The 20997-nt window shown below is 53.5% G+C and overlaps 1 protein-coding gene across 4 annotated transcripts in view; it reads right to left on the bottom strand.

Moving 5' to 3' along the window:
* EPHB2 (EPH receptor B2) overlaps positions 1 to 20997 on the bottom strand; it is a 252580-nt gene that overhangs the window by 146237 nt on the left and 85346 nt on the right. For all 4 annotated transcript variants that reach the window (XM_030537589.1, XM_030537591.1, XM_030537590.1 and 1 more), the window contains exons 2-3: positions 19401 to 19465; positions 14761 to 15445 (exon numbers count right to left, since the gene is read on the bottom strand). In XM_030537589.1, coding sequence (XP_030393449.1) covers positions 14761 to 15445; positions 19401 to 19465 — 750 coding nt within the window. The remainder of the gene's footprint in view (positions 1 to 14760; positions 15446 to 19400; positions 19466 to 20997) is intronic.

The raw sequence follows: 20997 nt of genomic DNA, 5'->3' as shown, positions 1-20997 counted from the left end.
AATCAGGGAATAACAGGGAAAATCCTCTCATGGATCAGTAAAGGGTTAAAAATAGGAAACAAAGGAATGAATAAATGATCAGTTTTCACAATAGAGACAGGTAAACAACAGGGTCTCCCAGGATCTGTCCTGGGACCTGTGCTATTCAGCATATTCATTAATGATCTGGAAAAGGACATGAACAATGAAGTGGCAAAGTTTGCAGATGACACAAAATTATTCAAGATAGTTAAGTCCAAAGCAGACTGCAAAGAGTTACAAAGGGATCTCACAAAAGTATCAGAGGGGTAGCAGTGTTAGTCTGGATCTGTAAAAAGCGACAAAGAGTCCTGTGGCACCTTATAGACTAACAGAAGTATTGGATCATAAGCTTTCATGGGTGAATACCCACTTTGTCAGACGCATGTCAACTGGATGACTGGGCAACAAAATGCAGATGACATTCAACATTGGTAAGTGCAAAGCAATGCACATTGAAAAAAAAAATAACCCGAATAACACATACATAATGATGCATTCTAAATTAGCTGTTACCACTCAAGCAAAGATCTTGGAGTCATCATGGATAGTTCTCTGGAAACTTCAGCTCAGCAGTGGTCACAAAGGCTAACAGACTGTTAAGAACTATTAGGAAAGGGATAGAAAATAAGATGGAAAATATCATAATGTCACTATATAAATCATGATGCATCCACACATTGAATAGTGTGTTCAGTTCTGGTCGCCCCATTTTAAAGGATATAGTAAACGAAGGGCCACAAAGATGATGGGGGTGTAGAATAGCTTCCATATGAGGAGAAACTAAAAAATTAGGCTGTTCACCTTAGAAAAGAGATGATTACAGGGGGACATGATAGAGGTTTATAAAATCATGAATGGCTTGGAAATAGTGAATAGAGAAATGTTATTTATACTTTCCCACAATACAAAAAACAGGGGTCACCTGACTAAATTAATAGGCAGCAGGCTGAATACAAACAAGTAGTAGTACTTTTTCACACAGTACACAACATCTGGAATTCATTCCTACAGGATGTTGTAATGGCCAAAGAATTAGATACATTCATGGAGGGTAGGTCCATCAAAGGCTATTAGCCAAGATGGTCAGGGGGACAACCCCATGCTGGGGGCATCTCTAAATCTTTGGCTGCCAAAAGTCAGGCGCTGAAGGGTGGCTCTCTCCAACATTTCCCTGTTCTGTACACTCTCTCTGGAGCTCTGGTACTGGCCTCTGTTGGAGAGAAGATACTGGGCTACATGAACCACTGGTCTGACCCAGTATGGCAGTTCTTATGGTGCAGCCTGGAAAAACCAAGAGGGGAGAGGGAACGTGAGTCTATGCCAAAGAAGCGTAAAGGCTGACGAGCCAGGAGCCTGGAATGAGTGCCCTTGGTGAAGAATTAAGGGGAAACACAGGTGGTACCTGCCATGAACTGACACACCTACCACCTGTACATGCCTACCCCATTCCCCTTGACTACTGTTAGAGAGGGAGGAGACTGCACCTATCTTGGGCCTTGTGCTGTAGTCTCCAGGCCCTGGCTTAGATGGGTAGAAATGAACTCTTGATGTGTTTTTAATTCAGTCTCCTTTCTTAGCCGTGGTCCTTCCTCCATTGCTGAAAGTGACAGAATGGGCCCCTTGAGCATCATCATGGGCACACCTCCTTAGACATCCTGGGGCAGCTCCACATAGTCATCTCCAGAGCTTCCTCAGAGCCACTTCCCCCATGAGCACAGCATAAAATTAGCCCCCATGGGGGACTGGCCATGCTATGGGATTTCCTATTTCCACAAATCTGGTGCTGTCCATTTCTGGGGGAATACATCTGGCAGAAGAGAACACTGCACCTTCCAACAGAGGATCTCAGAGTGCTTCAAGGCAGTGATGAATTACAAGCAAGCAAGCCCGCACGCCGGTGTCTGGGAAGTATTATCTCCATTTTACAGACAGGGAGTTAGAAGTTAAACAATTAGTCTGAGATCAGAGTCAGGGGCAGAACCCACAGGCATGGCACCAGTCAGTTCCCCGCTCTAGCCATGTTTACGTTCACATTCTTTCTTTCCTAGGGATTGTACGGACGCTGTTCTGGGTTTGATTTCCAGGTCCAGGTTTCTCCACTTGTGATGCAGCAGGAGGAGGGCAGAGTTTAGTGACGACAAGAGCTCTCTCCAGAACTCATCAGGAAGATGGGCAGGGATGTAAAGCTCTAGAAGCATTCCAGAGAAAGTGTCCACACAGGGAGATATTCCAGAACAGCTGTTCCGGTCCATTTCCCCCTGCAGACAAGCCTTGCTGGAAAAACTGCGTCTTAAAGGCAAACTGATAGAGTAGTTCCCTGCAGAGTCCCTGCTTTCTCTGGCTGTTTGGGAAGGTCAGTGTAACCTCTGGGGAAGAGCCTCTGCTCCCGACAGTGCTGTGTTCCTCACTGAGCAGCCTCTCCAGGGTGACCAGATACCATATGTAAAAAATTGGGACGGGAGGGGGCGCGGAATAGGAGCCTATATAAGAAAAAGACCCAAAAATCAAGACTGTCCCTATAAAATCGGGAGATCTGGTCACCCTACCCCCACTCCCATCGAAAAGGACCAAGGAAAGTGGATCCTCCCCTCCCGCACCAGAGCGCACAGTGGGTGCAGGGGCCGACCTGCACCCTTGCTGGGGAACGCACTCACTATTCAGGGACATCTCCATCACAGGCTTGGCTGGGAGCTGAACTTACAGGGGACATATGCCACCTAACTCATGTGTCTGCCCCTCCCCCAGCCCCTTTCCCATCGCCAGGAGCCCGAGTGCTGTCCCAGAATTACAAGCAGAACAGGCTGGCACCTCCCGCGGCTCTGAGGCACTGAGCATGCTCAGTGTAGTTAATAGCCTGACGCTGTGCAGCTGTGATCCCCATCGCAGTGCTAATTGGATTCACAACACGCAAGGGTCAGCGAGAAACAGGAGGGAGAAGAATGCAGGAAGAGGAAAGAAAGGAGCAGCATTCTGCCTGCACAGACAAAGAGGGGCGCCCAGAGAATGGGACCTGCATCAGCAGGGTCCAGCAGCACCAGACCCCAAGAACCAGCACACTCCAGGAGTCACGTAGCCAAACACACACCCCACACAGATGGGACCATGCTAGGACGTGGCTAATATGTGCCCACGCCCATGCACAGAGAACATAGCTAGTCTGCAGGGCACAACACTTCCTGTGCATGGCGAATGTTTTCCATGTCGCGATGTCATTCATAGCCAATGCCCTGGAATGAATCCCATTCTGGTGTGTGGCTCCACAGAACAGCCCAAAGGCAAAGTAATAAAACCTGCCCACGGTCCTGTGTCACAGGGGCGCATAGCTGTACCCTGCGGCATCACAGATCACTATGCACATCAAGGTTGTGTCAGGAAGTTCACACCAACACGGGAGAAACACTCACTCTTTCGCGGTGTTGTCCCTCCCTCAGGAGGGCAATGGGAGCTTCGTGCTTGCAGAGAATGCTCTGCATACGGCTCTCAAGGAAGCAACAGCAGCCATGTTGAGAGCCATGGGGCCATAATCCAGAGCTGCAGCCACACAGCAACCACAACTGGCCGGTGTCTGGCTAAGGTGCTGATCACACAGTCAGAGGGTTAAAGAACACAGTTCTGACACGAAACTCGGAGTGAGGCCTGTCCCAGGTGCAGCGTCCCTCTCTGGAGAGCCCAGAGTACAGAGCCTCCGGGGACAGTCAAAGGAGAGTTCTTTGCCTTCCTCTAGAAACGCCTCTGAGAGCCATGGAAACAGCCTGTGGAGTGTGAGTGAAATCATCGAACTTGCGGGGAATGTCCCATTAACTCCAGTGGGGCAAGGAGTGTTACTGCAGGGCGCTGGGCTGGGACCCACTGTGCTGTACAAAACAACACAAACGGACAGTCCCTGCTCCAAAGAGCCCTGTCTCTGGGAATGGAAACACCAGGCCTACTGAAGTGTTACAAACACACTGAGACACCATGCAACCCAAAGGGGAGGCCAAGGGACCATGCACAGCTCATACCATTGAGGGTACATGGGCAGCTGCTTCTCACCTACCACCTGGCTTTAGCGTTTAGCCAGAAGCCTTTGTGAACAGGCAGAGGGACACCGCTATCCAAGGGAGCGCTTGATTTCAGAGTTCGGTACAAACAGACCTAGCAGAGAGCACAAGAATAGCTCTGCCTCTACCATCCCAGCACAGAGCCAATGAAGGACAGAGGCAGAGACAGAGAATGCATGGGGTGGGGAGGGAGTACAGACAAAGGGACGGGGCATGGAGAAAAACCGCAGAGGCAGAGAGGAGAAAGTGAGGAAGAAGGAGAAGCCAGAAGCAGTGTCTCTGGAGGGAAGGCCTGGGGGAGGGGCGTTCGGGTGCAGCATGTTATTGAGACCCTGGCAAACGCAAGGGAAAGAAGCAGGGAAGGGATTGTGTCTGGGCAGAGGACAAGTGGGGCTACTCACTCAGTCTCCCCTGTGGGATTGGGTAGCAGGGCCCAGGGAAATGCAAATCTCTTAACCACACAGAATTGTTAACTGCTCCCAAATCCTTTTGCGCCATGGCTGCAAGCTTAGAAGAGCTTAAGCTGTGAGATGCGTGAACTCCCTCAATAAATCTCTCTTGTGCAGTGCCTCAAGCAGGTTTGCATTGTACTACCCAGATAAAAAGCCCTGCAGAGAAAGCTTGCAACTTTCCCAGCTCTTTAGCAGCGTTTGGGGCCTTTTAATCGCTCGGGATGCATCTTCCAAATGAAATGCATTAATAATACAGCTCAGGCAAGTGGAGTGTTCCACCTCTGCGGGTCGGGTGCCGTGCAGGCTGCCCGGGCCATCTGATAATACTTCACGCTGAAGGCCGGCTTTTATAGGCTTGTGTTTGCTGTTGGAAAGAGGCCCAGACTTCCTCCCACCTCTGGAAACACGAGAAAACCTGCCAGCCACATGTACGGGTTAGTGCTCTGGGCCAAGCTGCTCAGGGATGGGGCATGGCTAAGCAGGGAGTCTGGGGGGGAAGGAAAGGGAGGTCACAGCTCCCCAGATGCCTATAAGAGAAGCAGTTTGGGAACCAAAGGCCCTTTCACTGTGCCATCACCAATCCTTTCCCTCTGCCCTGCTGTGGGGGCCCAGTGATGGGGCTGCCAGGGCTGAGCTGTGCCCCACAGGGAGGAAGCCCCGCCAAAGGGCCATCCCTGCAGCCCTTCCACAGCTCAGGTGTGACTAAGCCCAGGGACAGCTGCGCTGCCCAGCTCTCTCAGCAGCGGGTTTTGGCAGACAGGCCTGGAGGCTCCCACGTTCACAGATCCTGCACTCCACAGCCCAGGGTAGGGGTGGCTGGCGTTGGCAGCACTCAGCACCCTCCTGCAGAAGGGTGAGGCCAGTTGCAGGCCTGTTCCTGGGGGAGGCTACAGCCACAGGAAAGGCTTATGAGCTCTTCCAGACCCTCTCTGCCTTGCACTGGGCCTGGGCGCCCGGCACTGGCAGGCCAGGCTCTGTCCAAGGGATTCCTGGGAAGGGCTCTGGTGTGCTGCCATAAGGAGAGAAGGGACCCATATCCCATATTCTCCACGGGGGCTCTGCCAGGGGAAGAGATCTGAGACAGGGACACCAGGCAAACAGGCTCCCAGGACATCTCAGCTGGACACACAGCCCCTCCCCAAGAGTGGTCAGATCCCACTGACAACAGCCACAGACTCTCCCTCCCTCTCTCCTCCAGCCCCCTTCTTTCAGGGGGCCATACTCCTCCAATCCTCAACTTCCCATGAGCAGCAAAGAGTCCTGTGGCACCTTATAGGCTAACAGACGTTTTGGAGCATGAGCTTTCGTGGGTGAATACCCACTTCCCATGAGGTCTCACAGCGCCCTCCACAGGGGGCCATATGCCTCTGCCTCCATCTTCACTATTGAATCCTGTATCCTTCTCTCCCAAACCCCCCCATGGTACCCCACCCCCTCACATCCCTCCGTCCCAGACCCCCCCCCCATGCCCTTTTCGTTCAGTGAGCCAGTTTAGAGACCAGGCCCATCTCTGCAGACACAAGCAGTGCTGGGCCCCAGCTCCCATTGGTGTAATGTTACCCTACTCACAGGCTACTCTGCTCAGTCTCATGGGGATGGGGCAGTCCTGGGTCTCAGACTCTGGTGGGGATGGTTATTATCCCTGCAAACACGCACTCTCGCCGTGGATGGCCCCTCTCCTGTTCCCATTCTCCTTGGGCTTTCCAGGAGCCCAGCCAGCTGTGGGAATCCAAGGCTGGGTCGTCAAGCCTGACACCTTCCCCAAACACCTTCCAGCTCCAACCCCTCCATCGCCCTGTCACTGAGTCCCACCAGGCTGCCTCTGCCAGCATGGCACCCAAGGGTGCTCCCCTACTGGCTGTGGTGCAGGTCTTGAGCCAGCTGCCCCAAGACGACTGGATTGCAGGCCACTGTTACTAACCAGCACGTGGAGTTCAGAGCCACACACGCATCTTGAGTCACTGCACCTCCCCCAGTCCTGCTACTAGGAAAACAAAGACGACACAGCCTGGCTCTCCCCCACCTCACTCTCACTCGCCCCACACTGGTTTCCTTCCCCCTCCTCTGTTCACTCACTTTCTAGACCACTTTCAAATTCCCTCCTCTCCTCTCAGCCTGGCCAGACTGGGCTGCAGCCTGAGGCTGCCATGCCAAGCCATAGGCTTCATGAGTCTCCCACCAAGTGGCAGAAGCCCGAGCACCTGACTGGCTATGGTCACCGCACCATGGTGCTGGCAGTACCGGCTGCCAAGAGCTCCTTGGGCCAACACCAACGTCAGGAACTGCAGCTCCATCAAACCCAAAACATTTCCCGGAAGCCGGTCGATTCTCACACAATTCTTTATGAGAGAATGTCAAAAGGAATCATTCCAACTCTCTCCTTTACATTGGATAGCAGAGAAACATTTCACTCTGATCAGGCAAAAGTGTCTGGGTTTGAGATCATCCGACTTTCCTTCATTTTGACTTTTATATTACATTGAAATATCACTTTTCATCCTATTTCTGTTTCATTAGTTTAGTTAATAATACACAGAATGTATTATATTTAATAGGCGTGCATAACATAAAAGTCAAAATAAAAGGAATCAACTTGAAATGAAGCATTTCGATGGTTCTCAACAGAATTTTTTTTAATTTTTATTCCATGGGAAATTTTGGTTTTTTATTTCGATTCAGGTTGAAGATTTTTTTCAGAATTTCCCGAGAACAGATATAACAATGTCCAGCTGCTCTCTGGAGTAGGCTGGACAATACCTAGCGCGGATTTTCCATGTCTGTAATATTCTTTGTGTTACCATAGTACATAGGGGCCCATCGTGGCTCAGGACCCCACCATGGTAGGAACTGTATAAACACAGTATGTGTCATTGCTTGCAGCAGCCAGTCCAGCTCTGTCTCATCAGTTAACAACCCACCGTCCCCCTCAACCTACTTACAAGAGAGAGGGCTGAGTGGTTCATCCTGGAGAACCTGCCCATTCGTTAGTCCTCAAAGCCCCTATGTCTGACCTTTGGAGGACACTGGTCCCCATGGCTACTAGCACGGACCCCGAGACACCTCCCGCAGTACACCTGGTGTGCATGGCGGGCCATGTTCTGCGATAAGCAGGACTCCGTCTGGGCTTCCTTCAGCCCCTACTCCCTGGACATTCCTCCTTGGAAGGTCCATTTCCCACACCTTTCATATCTACAGGGATCTCCCTCTGCTATCCCTCCCTCCTTGTGTCTGTCTGTCTGTCGGTCCATCCCCGCTGAGACGCGGGGTTGTACAAATGCCTCGGAATCTGCCTGCATGTCCCCTTCAACATTTCCATCTCCTCCTGGCTTCTGCACACACTGCAGGGGCTCCAACAAATCCCATTGTATCTGTCTAAGGCTGGCATAGAAAGCTTTACCCCGCTGTCCAGCCCAAAGCCAGACCTGGGAGAGGTATAATGTCCTAGAGAGGCTGGCACAGCCTTGAGGTTTCAGGTCCCCTGCCTGGCCCCTACAAGATGTTGTGGTAGGGTACAGAGGCTGTACACAGACACAAGGGATTGATGGAGAATTCCCCAGTGACGGCACTTCATTGGTATGTCCCAGACCACCCTATACTGATGCCCCCGCCCCCCATCCCTTCCATGCAAGTCCCAACACCAGGACATGTCAGGTGAGGCCATGCTACACGCAGTTTGTGCTGTTGTGGAGCAACCTACCAGCACTCTCAGGAGGCTGCTGTAAATTAGAGGTCCTGGCTGCACTGCTCTCTGCCCAGGGCACCAGCAGTCTCTAGGACAGCCCCAAATCGCCAGGTGCATGGCTGCCTTACAGTGAAACACAGCAGGCAAAGCCCCCCCAGGAGCTTCCTGGGAGCCACTTCACTGCCTGGGGCCCCAGAGACTCCCCCAGGGTTCTGCTCTGGCCCTGCCCCACACTTGCCTGGCCCCTGCACTGGGGCGCGCGGTGGCCTATGAGCCAACACAGCGCCTGCCCTGAGGGTACTCTAGGGACTGGCCTTTCCTGTTCAAAGATGGAGGCTGATCATGCAGACCCAAAAGGAACTGTTCTGATCCCAGACCAGAGTTGTTGCAGAGATTCAGGGAGTTTAAGGCCTGCCCGCTGCCCCTCCCCTCCCTTCCCCCCTGGGAGGAGACGCAACCCCCACCCCGCAGCAAGCGCATTAGGATGCACCCTTCCCTTCACAATCCCCTCCGCCATATCTATAATTGATCTTGGAGAAAGCCCATCCTGACACCGATTGCCAAGATGCTATCGGGCCTGCAATGGGATTTTTATATTTAGCTTGGACAAGGGATGGCTCTGTTGGCTGCAATGAAATGTTTCAATAACTGTGTCTGCCCAGGAGCCAACCCGAGCCCCCTGGCTGCGCTGGCTCTTTTCACTTCTTTTCAGAGGCTCGCAGGCTTTTCTTCCTCCCTCCCGTTATCTCAACAGCTTCCTTGGCTCTCTCTCCACCATCCATCCTGCTCCTGGGCCTGGGAGTTCCCTTGTCAGTGAATTACACAGCTGCAAAACTTTACTTCTCTCTCCAGCCACACTGCCACGTTCCCTTCCCACACCTCCACCCTGGCCTGCATCCTGTTAACACCCAAGCTACCACCATCATCTCCAAGTCTGCCAGAGAGAAGCATTCCCTTTCCAGCAGTCTCCGAGCCGGCACTAGGGTGACCAGATGAGAGGAAGAAAATATCGGGACGGGGGGGGGGGGGGGGGGGGGTCCGCTGGCAGAGGGGAAAAAGCCGAATGCTGCCAGAGGAGCAAAACCCAGCGCTGCAGGCGCAGAAAAAAAATAATTAAGGGCGAGTGCTGCCGGCAGAGCGAAATATCGGGACATGGGACAAAACCTAAATATCGGAATTCTGGTCACCCTAGCCAGCACCGCGGTGGCTGACCCTGGGACATGTCTACGCTACAGCCACATCAGCGGCACAGCTACGGTGCTGCTTTGGTGTCGCTGGAACACACTTCCCACAGCAACAGAAGCAGGGGTTCCACTGATGTCAGTAATCTACCTCCCCAAGAGGCAGTACCTAAGTTGAGAGAAGAATCCTTCTGTTGACCTAGCCACATCTACATCAAGGGTTAAGTCGACCCAACTACAGCACGCAGCTAGGTTGGTCTAATTTTTCAGTGTAGAGCAGGCCTGAACGTGGGTAGGAGAGAGCAAGGACATGGGCATGCAGGAGGAGAGAAAAGCCTCATTTCTCCAGGTGCAGAGGCAGTATCACAGAGATGTTGTTCCCCAGTCACTGTACAAGCAGGGTATATGGCAGCTGCTGCACCTGGTCCCCCTGCACAGGGCACTGTGGGGTGGGCAAAGAGCAGGCAGGAGGGGACAGGCCAGAAATCCGAGAGATTCTGCGAACACAATGATGGCCCACAGATGGCTGCCGTATCCTGCACCAGGACTGAAATGAACCCCGGACCAGGGAGTATAATAGCCTCTCCTCTGGCTTAGGCAGGGATGAATTCTCCTGCCCGTCCCTTCTCTAACAGGAACATTGGTCTCCAGGAATTGTTCCATTGGTAAGTCACCGTGTCCCTTCGGCACAGCCTTGTGATCAATTTCTTTCATAGTGACCGTTAGCTTAGTGAATCAGACATTCATCGATTCCCAGGCCAGAAGGGACCACTGTGATCATCTAGTCTGACCTCCGGTATAACACCGGCCAGAGACCCGCCTCCAAGTAATTCCTAGAGCAGATTTGTGAGAAAAACATCCACTCTTCATTTTCAGTGATGGAAAATCTACCACAGCCCCTGATAAATTGCTCCAATAGCTAATTACCCTCACTGTCAAAAATCTACACTAGGAGGGTGGTGAAGCACTGGAATGGGTTCCCTAGGGAGGTGGTGGAATCTCCTTCCTTAGAGGTTTTTAAGGTCAGGCTTGACAAAGCCCTAGCTGGGATGATTTAGTTGGGAATTGGTCCTGCTTTGAGCAGGGAGTTGGACTAGATACCTCCTGAGGTCTCTTCCAACCCTGATATTCTATGATGATTCTATGATACGCCTTATTTCCAGTCTGAATTTGTCTAGTTTCAAACATCCAGTCATTGGATCATGTCAGACCTTCCTCTGCGAGACTGAGTGGCCCATTATTAAATATTTGTTCCCCAGGTAGCTACTTACAGACTGTGATCAAGTCACCCCGCAACATTATTTTTGTTAAGCTAAATAGACTGGGCTCCTTGAGTCTATCAGGATGAGGCAGGTTTTCTAATCCTTTAACCATTCTCTTGCCTCTCCTCTGAACCCTCTCCAGTCTATCCTCATCCTTCTTCAACTGAGGACACTAGAACTGGGCACAGGATTCCTCCAGCGATCGCAGCTGTGCCATGTACAGAGGTGAAATAACCTCTCTGCTCCTACTCGAGATTCCCCTGTTTATGCATTCCCGGGATCCCATTAGCCCTTTTGGCCACAGCGTCACACCAGGTGCTCGTGTTCGGCTGATTATCCGCCGCCTGCAAAAGCTTTTTAGAGACACTGCTGACCAGGCTAGAGTCCCTCATCGCGGACGTACGGCCTACCCACTTTGTTCCTAGATGTAACATTTACATGTAGCGTCAGGCTAATTTATCAAGTGATCCAGATTGCACTGAATCAGTGACCTGTCCTCTTCGGTATTTAACACCCCCCCACACTTTTTGATTCATCTGCAGACTTTATCAGTGATGATTTTGTTTTCTTCCACAACACTGATAAAAATGTTAAGTAATGTAAGACTAAGAACTGATCCCCGGATCCCACGAGAAAACCACCTGTTCAATGATGACAATCACATTTTAAGACCAGTCAGTTAGCCAGCTTTGAACCCCTTTGACGTGAGCCAGGATACTCTCATCTATCTCTAGTTTTTAAATCAATCAAAACGTCACAAGGTACCAACTCAAACACTTCACAGTAGCTTAAGTCTATTACGCCAGCGCTGTCACCTTTACTTCCTGGCTGGGCTGCAGGCAGCACTCTGGAGGGGCTGGTGGAAACAGACAAGGGAGCACACAGTGGGGTGACCCTCCGTGGTTCCACCTGGTCACCAAAGCAATCGGCTGGAGTTTGGCATAGTACAATGACACTCTGCACTCTTCCCTTGTACATCTGCTCCTCCACCAAAGCCCCTCACCCTGCCCTGTAGCTGCCTCCCAGCTCCACACACAACTCTGCTGATGCCTCAGTCCTCAGCTGCAGACAAAGTGGGGTTCTGCCCTGAGGACCAGAATGTAGACCGTTCCCATTAACTGATGATTTAATCCAGACATGCCCACAGTGATTAACCAGAGAACCAGCCCTTCAATGACCACAGCCGACAGAGAACAGAAAAAATGTGACTCACACTTAATCTGTTACAGCAGAAAAACAGCCAGATTCAAATCCCTGACGCCTCCAGCCAGGCATCAGAGCACACCCACCCCTCCCTGCAGCACATGACTCTGGTTCCTTTAGAAGGAGCTGTGAACAGCAAGACACGGGGCTCTGTCTGACCACTGGGAAGACCAAAGTGACCCCCTGAGCCCATTTCTGGCCCCTTCCTGCCACCCCCCAGGACTGTGGAGGGCAGAGCTGCTCCAGTCAGAACCCTCAGCAAAGCCCAGTGGAAATCACGCTGATTCAGCTGTATTCCAGTCGCAGTGCAGCCCTTCTCCAGTGCCCGGCAGAAGGGGCTAATCGTGGAGTTCTCATAGATAAACAAAGGGCCCGCAGAGAGCGAGGGAGGGTCATGCTAGCTGGAACCTTGAGGAAGAGTTCTCCTGGCTGCTGAGCAGTGCGTGGGACTGGCAGACCTTGACTTTCTGTGCCTGCAGGAGGCTCTGGTCCTGGTGGTCCCTCCTGTGCTTGTATCTCTCTGGTTGGCCCAGGGCCTGCCTATCTGCTGAGGAATCTGTGATTCCCCCGAGAGTCTCCAGGCAATTGCAAGTGAAACTTTATCTCCAAGAAGCAGCAGCTAAGATGGGAGCTGGCACCATGAGTGTGAGTGGGCCTGAAGAGATGGGTGGGAGGGGGTCAGTGGAACTGGGGGAGTAGGCTGGACGGCCAGCCAAGTTGCGGGGGAGCAAGCGAAAGTTATTCATTTCTGGGAGACCCTCTTCTGCTGCTCTCCCTTCTCTGCCACAGTAAGGGACCAGATTGTAACCACTTCTAGCAGTACCTCTGTTAGACATTGCTCCATAATTTGGACATCCTGTTACAATCTAAAAATAATCCCTTTGGATCACAATTCTCCCTAAGAATGGATTCCCCTTCCAGGGGCGGCTCCAGGCTCCAGCACACCAAGCGTGTGCTTGGGGCGGCAAGCCATGGGGGGCGCTCTGCTGGTCGCCGTGAGGGCGGCAGGCAGGCTGCCTTTGGCGGCTTGCTTGTGGAAGGTCCGCTGGTCCCGTGGCTTCAGCGGACCTCCCACAGGCATGCCTAAGAAGGGTCCGCTGGTCCCGTGGCTTCAGGGGACCTCTCACAGGCGTGCCTGTGGGAGGTCCACGGAAGCCGCGGGACCAGTGGACCCTCCGCTGGCAAGCCACCAAAGGCAGCCTGCCTGCCGTGCTTGGGGCGGCAAAATGCCTAGAGCCAGCCCTGTCCCCTTCAGACCCTGCTGCTGCAGGGAGGGACTCTGCCCACCTATCCCTTCGCCACCTGTTCTGCTTGGCTAGCGTAATCCTGCCCTGCAAAGATAAGGGCTCCTGGCATCCTTGAGTTGCCTGACCCACAGGTGCTGCAATCAGGCAATGCGCCAGTTGGGGGCGAGGCTTCCACTTGGCATTTCCCAGGTGAAGTGCAGATTGGCTGGGAGATCAGCATGCATGGAACATGCCCTGTCTGTGTGTGCGTGTCCCTCAAATGGCTTGGGAGTGCAAGGGTGGATCAGCCTGGCCACGGTACACACCAGCGAGCACCCAGACCCGGGCACAAATGGGCAGACTTGCTCAGAAAGACAGGAGCACACTTGTATGAGCAGAAGCTTAGCTAGAAGGAGCATCCGCTCACGGTGCCCCCAGGCACATGGACAGGCAGGCTAAGCAGGCTATGAACAGAGACCACAGTGATGGGAAATCAGCAAACGACAGAGAGAGGTGTACGGAGATCAGCCAGCCAGATCCATGTTTAGAACCAATGGCAGCTCTCACAGAGCTCACGAAGAGCCTGCAGAATGAATGGAAGGGACTGGATCGTGCTGCCCAGTGCAGGCATGAGCAGGCAAAGCTCCCCATAGGAAGAACAAAGGGGCAGTGACTACCCGCACACACACAGTGCTGCAGCCCTCACAGCGAGGCCCATCTGTTGATCTAGGCAGAGTGTGCGCTCCCTCGGGCCTTTGTTTGGGTTGTTCCCCTATTGTTCCCCTCCATGGCTGCGGAGGGCACTGTCAGGTTGACAGGGCTGCAGATTAAAGCTACAAATCCTAATTCCTCACCTGAGTGTGATGGAGTAGGGGCTGTCTGTGTGGGGAGTGGGAGAGCAGGGGAGGACTTTAGGGGATGGACCATAACGGAGCCTGTAACCTGAGCTAGGTAAGCGGGGGGAAGGTCAACACCTTTGCCCGGGAAGGAGGAAAAAAGAAGGGAGTGGCAGGAGGGAAGCAGTTTTGAGTTTGGGCTTGGGGCTGTGTGGGTGGAATTCAGGGTATCCTAGCTAGGATCCAAGCACCCTGAAAGCCCAGAAGGACTCGATGGAAGGATCCTGACTGTGCCTGCAAGCTCTGCTGTAACCTGTGTTTCTGTTGTCCAATAAACCTTCTGTTTTACTGGCTGGCCAAGAGTCACTGTGGGTCCCAGGAAGAGGGGTGCAGGCCCGGACTCCCCCACACTCCGTGACACTGAGCAATGCTCACAGAGCCCAGGTTCTCCCACCTGCCTCCAGTGCCAGGAACCGGGGCCCACAATATCACCTCCAAATCCTAGTCACCGAGAGTTTGCCAAAGAGCCACTGCCCGGCAGGCAGGTGCTGGGAATGGCTGATGGAGCAATGGAGCAGGAAGCTGGGGAGGGAGCAGCCAAAGGATACGTGCTGCAGTCAGACTTGCTGCTACTGCAGGGACGGAACAAAGCCACTGCTACACAAAGCAGTGTAGGTTTGCTAACAGCATGTGAAAGAATCTGTGCCAGCCAACTTCCCTCTGCCTGCAGGAGAAGCAGCATTCGGAGGCACCTCCAAGAGCTAGGGGGCTGTGCCCTATGTACCTTGGCCTGGTGCAATCACAGGTTCCCACGCTAAGGATGCGGCATCCCAACAAAAGCAAAGAGAAATGGTTACCTCTGCAGACAGTCCCGTTCTCCACCGATTCGTAGCCAGCCTTGCACATGCACCGTCCAATGGGCACCAGCCACTCCCCATCCCCATTGCAGTACAGCTTGATGGGGACATCCACCTCCTCTGCGTTGGTAATGCAGGACCCCCTGGCCGCCACTAGCGAAGTGCTCTCTGCTCCCGAGAGCGTCTCCTGAAACACGGCCCCGTTCTGGATCACTCGGGGGCACTTGCGGTAGAAGACCCGGACAGCAATTAAGGACATGCAGCCCCCATAGTCCTGGAACGCCAGATAGAATCCGTTCTTGGAGACCGGACCGAAGCTGCGCACCTCAGTGTTGATCTTCATCACGCGGCCACCCAGGTCCACCTGGGAGAAGCTCTCATCGGCCGCGATGGTGTCCACCTTTGCCCAGGGGTTCTCCATCCAGTTGGGAAAGGTCTTGGTGGCAGAGTCAAAGTCAGATTCGAAGTAGTAGAGATTGAAGGTCTCCTTGCAGGAGCCGGGAACATTTGGGATGCTGCTGCAGTCCCGGACGGAAAATTTCATCTCCACGTGAATGCGGTGAGCTCCTCTCCGCCGTATGTACTTGGTCCGCAGCCAGTTGTTCTGATTGGACTCAAAGACATTGCACACCTGGTACGTCCGGATCGTGTTCATGTTCTCGTCGTACCCACTCACCTCTTCCCACTGTGGACGGGACACAGAGTCACTGGGCTGCATTGCATTTACATTTACTGGCAGTCAGCTTGAGCCCGTTCACATACCTGGTGGGGGCACAGCTCTGCCTTCCCCCCATCCCCTGACAGGCAAAGGCTCAGGCTGCCTGGGGGAGAGAAGCCAGTTTCAATGTGCAGTCAGCTGCATCGGTACAAACTGTGCTGCACCAGGGTCAGTTGTATCTACTCTGCCTCGATGCAGCCACCCGAGTCTAATGCCCTCCCAGTCTCCATGCTCCCTGAGCCAAGGCACATGCCTCAAACACTTCATGCTCATCACATGCGCCACATAGGCAGGTGCTGGGAATGGCTGATAGAGCGAAGGAGGGAGCAGCCGAAGGACACATGGTGGTGCACTAGGACAGAGCCACTACACAGGCTAGGGGCTCTATTCTCCCGGGTGGTTACTTGGTTTCCACTCGTGTTAGTGGGAGATACTGATACTGCACTGATTGGCAGAGGAGACTCCTTGAGGGTCATTAAAATACCTACGTGTGTCTAGCTCTCGCCTCCCGGCCCATTCCACTGTCACGGGGGAGAGTTACTTGACATTTTTTAAAGTAAATTGCAAAGAAAACCACGAAGGGCCAGGTCTCCATCACCTTCCCCCGAGCCATCCCTCACAGCTGGGCAGAGGGACTGAAAGACAGCGGTTCACCACTGCACCGCTATGACTGACGGCCCAAAGAAGGGCAATGGAGTCAGACTACAGGAGTGAAATCCTGGCTCCACCGCAGGGAATGGCAAAACTCCACTGACTGTAGTGTACTTGTGCCTTTCCGTGCTCCTTTATGATGGAGGCAGGTGTCTCTGAAATTTATTCTGTGTTTCCATAATTTTTCTCCAAGTAAAATGCCGTCTCAGCTCTGCAGCTCCCTGTCTGTGCTGGGGGCCTGGTGAATAACCTCTTCCAGAGCTCTGCCTCCTGTCCCCACCCCGAGATGGGACGGATGCGGAGTTGTAGGAGCCACTGCACCAACCCAGCACTGCACTTTGCATGGTCCAGAGAGAAAACGGGCTGTAATATCATCTACTTTCCTTTTCTGACGCTGAGTGCGAGAATGTGCATGCGCTGTGCCAGGTGCTGCATCGGCAGGGACCGTGCAGACCAGAGGCCTCTGTTCCACACAGAACAGACACCACAGGGGCAGCACAAGCTCCCACTCCACCTGCAACCTTGGCCTGAAGCCTGGGGTCGACCGTGGAATTTGGGCTCCGGGGCCCATTGCTTCCTCAAAGGTTTCCATAAAAGGTTCCATTAGTGCCACGTGGGGCAGCTCCTCCTAGAACGGGGATACTAGGAACTAGCCTGAGACTCATTTTACACAAGGCATCAGCCTGGGCTGGACTCAACCAGCAGCCAAGAAGTGAGACACTCCAGAGCCCCCGACTGATCCCTGGCCCAACAGTACAGCCAATAAGACAGCATGTGATGACTGCTCTCCTGGCCAGCACACGGGCTGAACTGGGGATCTCCAAAACTAAACACAGCCTGAACTAAAGAGCCAAGCTTCCTGGCTCGGGCTGTAACAGATGCATGTCCTCTGAGGACTCCCTGAGGGACCCTGGAACACACACACCAGCGCGTTGCAATGACAGGTCTCAGGAGGCCCCGTGCCCCCAGGAGGCGGACTCTGCTAAAGGAATGAGCTGCCCCGCCAGCCCCTCTTTACCATTGGCATATCGGTGCAGTATTTCCATCTCGCTCGCAGCCCCGCTCTGCCGGGAAAGGCAGCCTGAGCCTTTGCAGGATCTACCCATGGGGCAGGGGGCATCTTACAGCCCATTCTGGCGCAGCCTTCCCTGAACAGCCTGCAGAACACGAATGGGGGAGAGCAGGCCTCCACCCCTTTCTGCAGAGACAAGAAGTAGGGAGCCTAGCAGAGCATGCCCCATTCCTGATGAGGAGAGGGGGCTGCCCTGCTCACCTCCAGGGGGCACGGCCAGCTGGGCCAGGCATTTGGTTGTTGTAGCTTCACTCTCCATTGACTGGGAGACCATCATCCGGGAAGCTGAAACAGATCCCACACCACCCCGCGCCCACCATCCACCTGCCCCCCACATGGGCTTTGGCCTTGTCAGGATGGTGAACATCATTCACTCTTCCCTCTGGGACACACAGCTCCCGCTTCCCTGCCCCTGGACTAGCATTCCTGGGACTCTTGCCCAGCTCCCTGGGACATGCTGCTCCCGCTGCACCAGAAGGAAAGCCCTGGGCTAGGCAGGGCAGGTCCAACCCAAACGGGGACGAGAGTTTGGACTCCTCAGTGCCAGGCTGGGTAGGGTTCACACACATCGCAGAGGACGTTTGCCATCCAGATTAGACCCGTGTTAAAGTGCGGACGGAGAACTATTCACACCAAAGTACTTGTCAGGGCTCCTTTAACTGCTTGAAATGTAGCAGAAATCCCAATTAAACTCTTAGTTCCTGGGCTGAGGCCTGGCCTCTGCCCTGACTGCAGGGAGCTGCTCTGCTTTGTGAATAGGGTTTGCTGCCCAGCACCATGCTCTGTTCCTGGGAGATGGAAGGGGAGGGGTGCCTGGCATTCTGGGCGCTGTGTGGTGGGGCCGCAGCAGGGACGTGAATCCCATCTGCAAGCAGGTCATGTCTTTACCAGGAATCCTCTCCAGCAGAGACCTGTTAACGGCCCAGCCTCGCAGTATCTCCCCCACTGGTCCCACCGTGGTTACAAACGTGGCAGACATTGCACGGGAATCTGCTTTCTCAGGAGTTCCTAATTTGGAGGTAAAATCCTTTGCCAGGCTGAACCTCGGCCTGCAGCAGCACAAGGCAGCGAGTGTCTTTGGAAATGCCAAGCAGCACACTCGGCTTGGAGTGCAGCAAGAGGGGGAAACTGGTAGGCACTGGTGACAAAATCCCAGCTGACTGGACTGGCGGATCCATAAGCCTGCTCATTGAGAAGCCAAATGGTTTCCCATGGACATGAACTGTGATGTGTTGGGCAGAAGCCTCCCTGCGAACAGGGCTGCCTTACCCAGCACAAGGCACTAGCCAGAGCTCCCAGCGTGCCTCTCATCATTCCCAGAGCGTACCCCTCCGCCACTTACCGCCAGCAGAAATTCAATGCTAACTCTCAGAGAGCCATCAGAGTGAAGTGTAGGGAGAGTCCAAATTACCTCAACTGAACCTCCTCGGACATGCGCTCCACTTAGAGACCCAAGCGCCCAGGCCGCTACTGGGTGTTATTCAGCAAGCTCCCACTGCTGCGAGCGGACAGGGCATCACCACTGGCAGGTCTGGCCCACAGTGACTGGCTTCCCCGGTGCTCATTCCCTGGGACCACAGCACTTATCGCCACTATGGAGAGGGGAACGGCGGGACCCCTCTGCCACGCCTTCGGCAGCTACTTCCAGGAGCTGAGCTGCTCTAGCCCTGCCTGCTCCCTGACCAGACAGAGAAGTCAGGCCAGTTTCACTTGCTGTTCTCAGCCAGTTCACGACGGGCACGTTCAGGTTCAGTGTTCCTGGCCTTTTCCAGCCCAGATAACTGACACTGTTCGCATTTTGACAATTAAAAAAAAAAATCTGGGAAATTTTGTGATGAAGCATTTGGTGAATCTCCTACCCCTCTCCGAGAGTGCGCTACAGCTTCAAAAGCACCTGACTGCTGTTTTCAAAAGGGACTTAACTCCTTAGGCATTTCAGTCTGATTGACAGCCAATGGGAATTCGGCTCCTAATCACACAGATGCTTTTTAAAATGTTACCCCATATCAAACATTTTCAAAGTCTCAGGACTGGGGGGAGTGGGGAGATTGCCATCTGCTTATTTTCCGTTTTGGCCCTGTTTCAGTGAATCACTTTTTGTAAACAGTAATATCCATGATTGCTAATCAGCCCCTATCTGGGGCCTACACCACCCCATGGATGCAGAGGCCCATGTCCCGAGGAGAACAGAGAACTCACCCCTGAGGGAGGATGCACTGTCCAGCCCAGCTCTGCCGTCGCCGTGGTGGAGTCCATTAGCGTTTCTGCAGGGAGATAACAAAAAAGCCATCAAGGGGCGATAACTGGGAAGCAACAGTATGCAGCTCCGAGTGAGCAGCACAGCAGAGTCCGGACCAGGAGAGCAATTCACGCACTCCAGGAAGGCTTCCAGTCACGCCTCAGGGCAGGAGCCTTAACAAGTAGATTGAGGCAGAAACCAGCTATATCCGGGGCAGCGAGCAGCCCTGCCCCAGGTTAGCATCTTGTCTCTTCACATACCACTGATGACCCACTCCAGAGCTGGGTTCTGCTAGCTCTCGACAAGGAGGGGGGCCCATGCTCCGCTAGGGCAAGATCCACAGAGAGCCTGCCCTTTGCCTCCAGGGGGCACTGGATCTGGCCCTTGGCACCAAGGCCAGCCCCAGCTCAGCTTGTGCACTGGGGAGAATTCTCCAGGGGCACAGGGAGCTGGTCTGCAGTCCCTCCCTTAGGCTGGTAACGGGCTGGTCCACGGAGGGGCAGACAGAGGCCTGGCGCGTTAGGCAAACTTCAGTGTGCTGCATCCCTTTGCCTAGGCCTAGGGCAGCTGGTCACGATGGAGGGGGAGTCAGGCCAAATTCAAGTGAGTGGTGTTGTGACCTGGCGCACGGGGTTGCAATACCATACGGATTTGGCCTAGCTGCTCTCTGTCATGACAGAGGGGCAGCAGTGCCAAATCTGCAGCCCCAGGCAGCTGCCTAGTCTACCTAAGGCGAGAGCAACCCCTGGTGGTATCCCTCCCCCAGCCCTACCCCTTCCCTGGTCTGCCTAAGCTCCACGTAGGAAGCGCTGAAGTAGCTGGGTTCAGCAGTGCTGCCAATCCTGCCCGCCTGCATAGAGGAACGCGTCCATTCTGCGCTGGGGTCGGCATTTGTCCCTAAGTGCCACATGTGCACAAGCAGCGGCAGCAGTCTGAGCCATCGGGGTGCCCAGGCTCGGCTTGGAGAGCCCTGGCATTGGTCCATCTCTGAGCACGGCCCTGCCAAGCTTGCTTCACCCACAATCTGTACCTAACAGGGGGCAACAGCCCAGCCGTTTCACACCATCCATGGGTGAAATCTGCTCCTCCAGGGGTGGGTTTCCCCCTTTAAAAATATATAATCCTAATGAAATACATGGCAGCAGCTCGGAAACAGCAGTTCAGGAGCTGCAGCCCAGCAAGCAGTAATAGAGGCTCCTCTGCTTAGAGAGCTGCTGAAATGTAAAAGAATACGACGTTTTGCCACCATTTTGCATGGTAAGAATAACAGTCAGCAGCGCTGCCAAAAAACACATTATATTGCACAGGGAAAAAACTCGATTTAAGGATTTAAACGGCATTAAACTTTAAACTAACATTAAGGCTGATTTTCCAGGCAGTATGGGCCCAACGGCTTTAGGTCAGATGATGTTCCAGCCGGTCAGGACTGAGAATAAAACAGACAATGTTTTATAGACAGTGCAGGTAGCACTGATGACCATTAAGGCTGCCAGATACTGTCCATTGTAAGATCCTTCTTTCAGTTTCTTATAAATTTCCCAAAAGGTAACCATTCAG

The sequence above is a fragment of the Gopherus evgoodei genome, chromosome 18 (genome assembly GCF_007399415.2).
Source record: "Gopherus evgoodei ecotype Sinaloan lineage chromosome 18, rGopEvg1_v1.p, whole genome shotgun sequence".
In the NCBI taxonomy this organism is placed as follows: Eukaryota; Metazoa; Chordata; order Testudines; family Testudinidae; genus Gopherus; species Gopherus evgoodei.
Note: the sequence above shows the minus strand (reverse complement) of the source record. Positions and strands in the feature narration are given on the sequence as shown.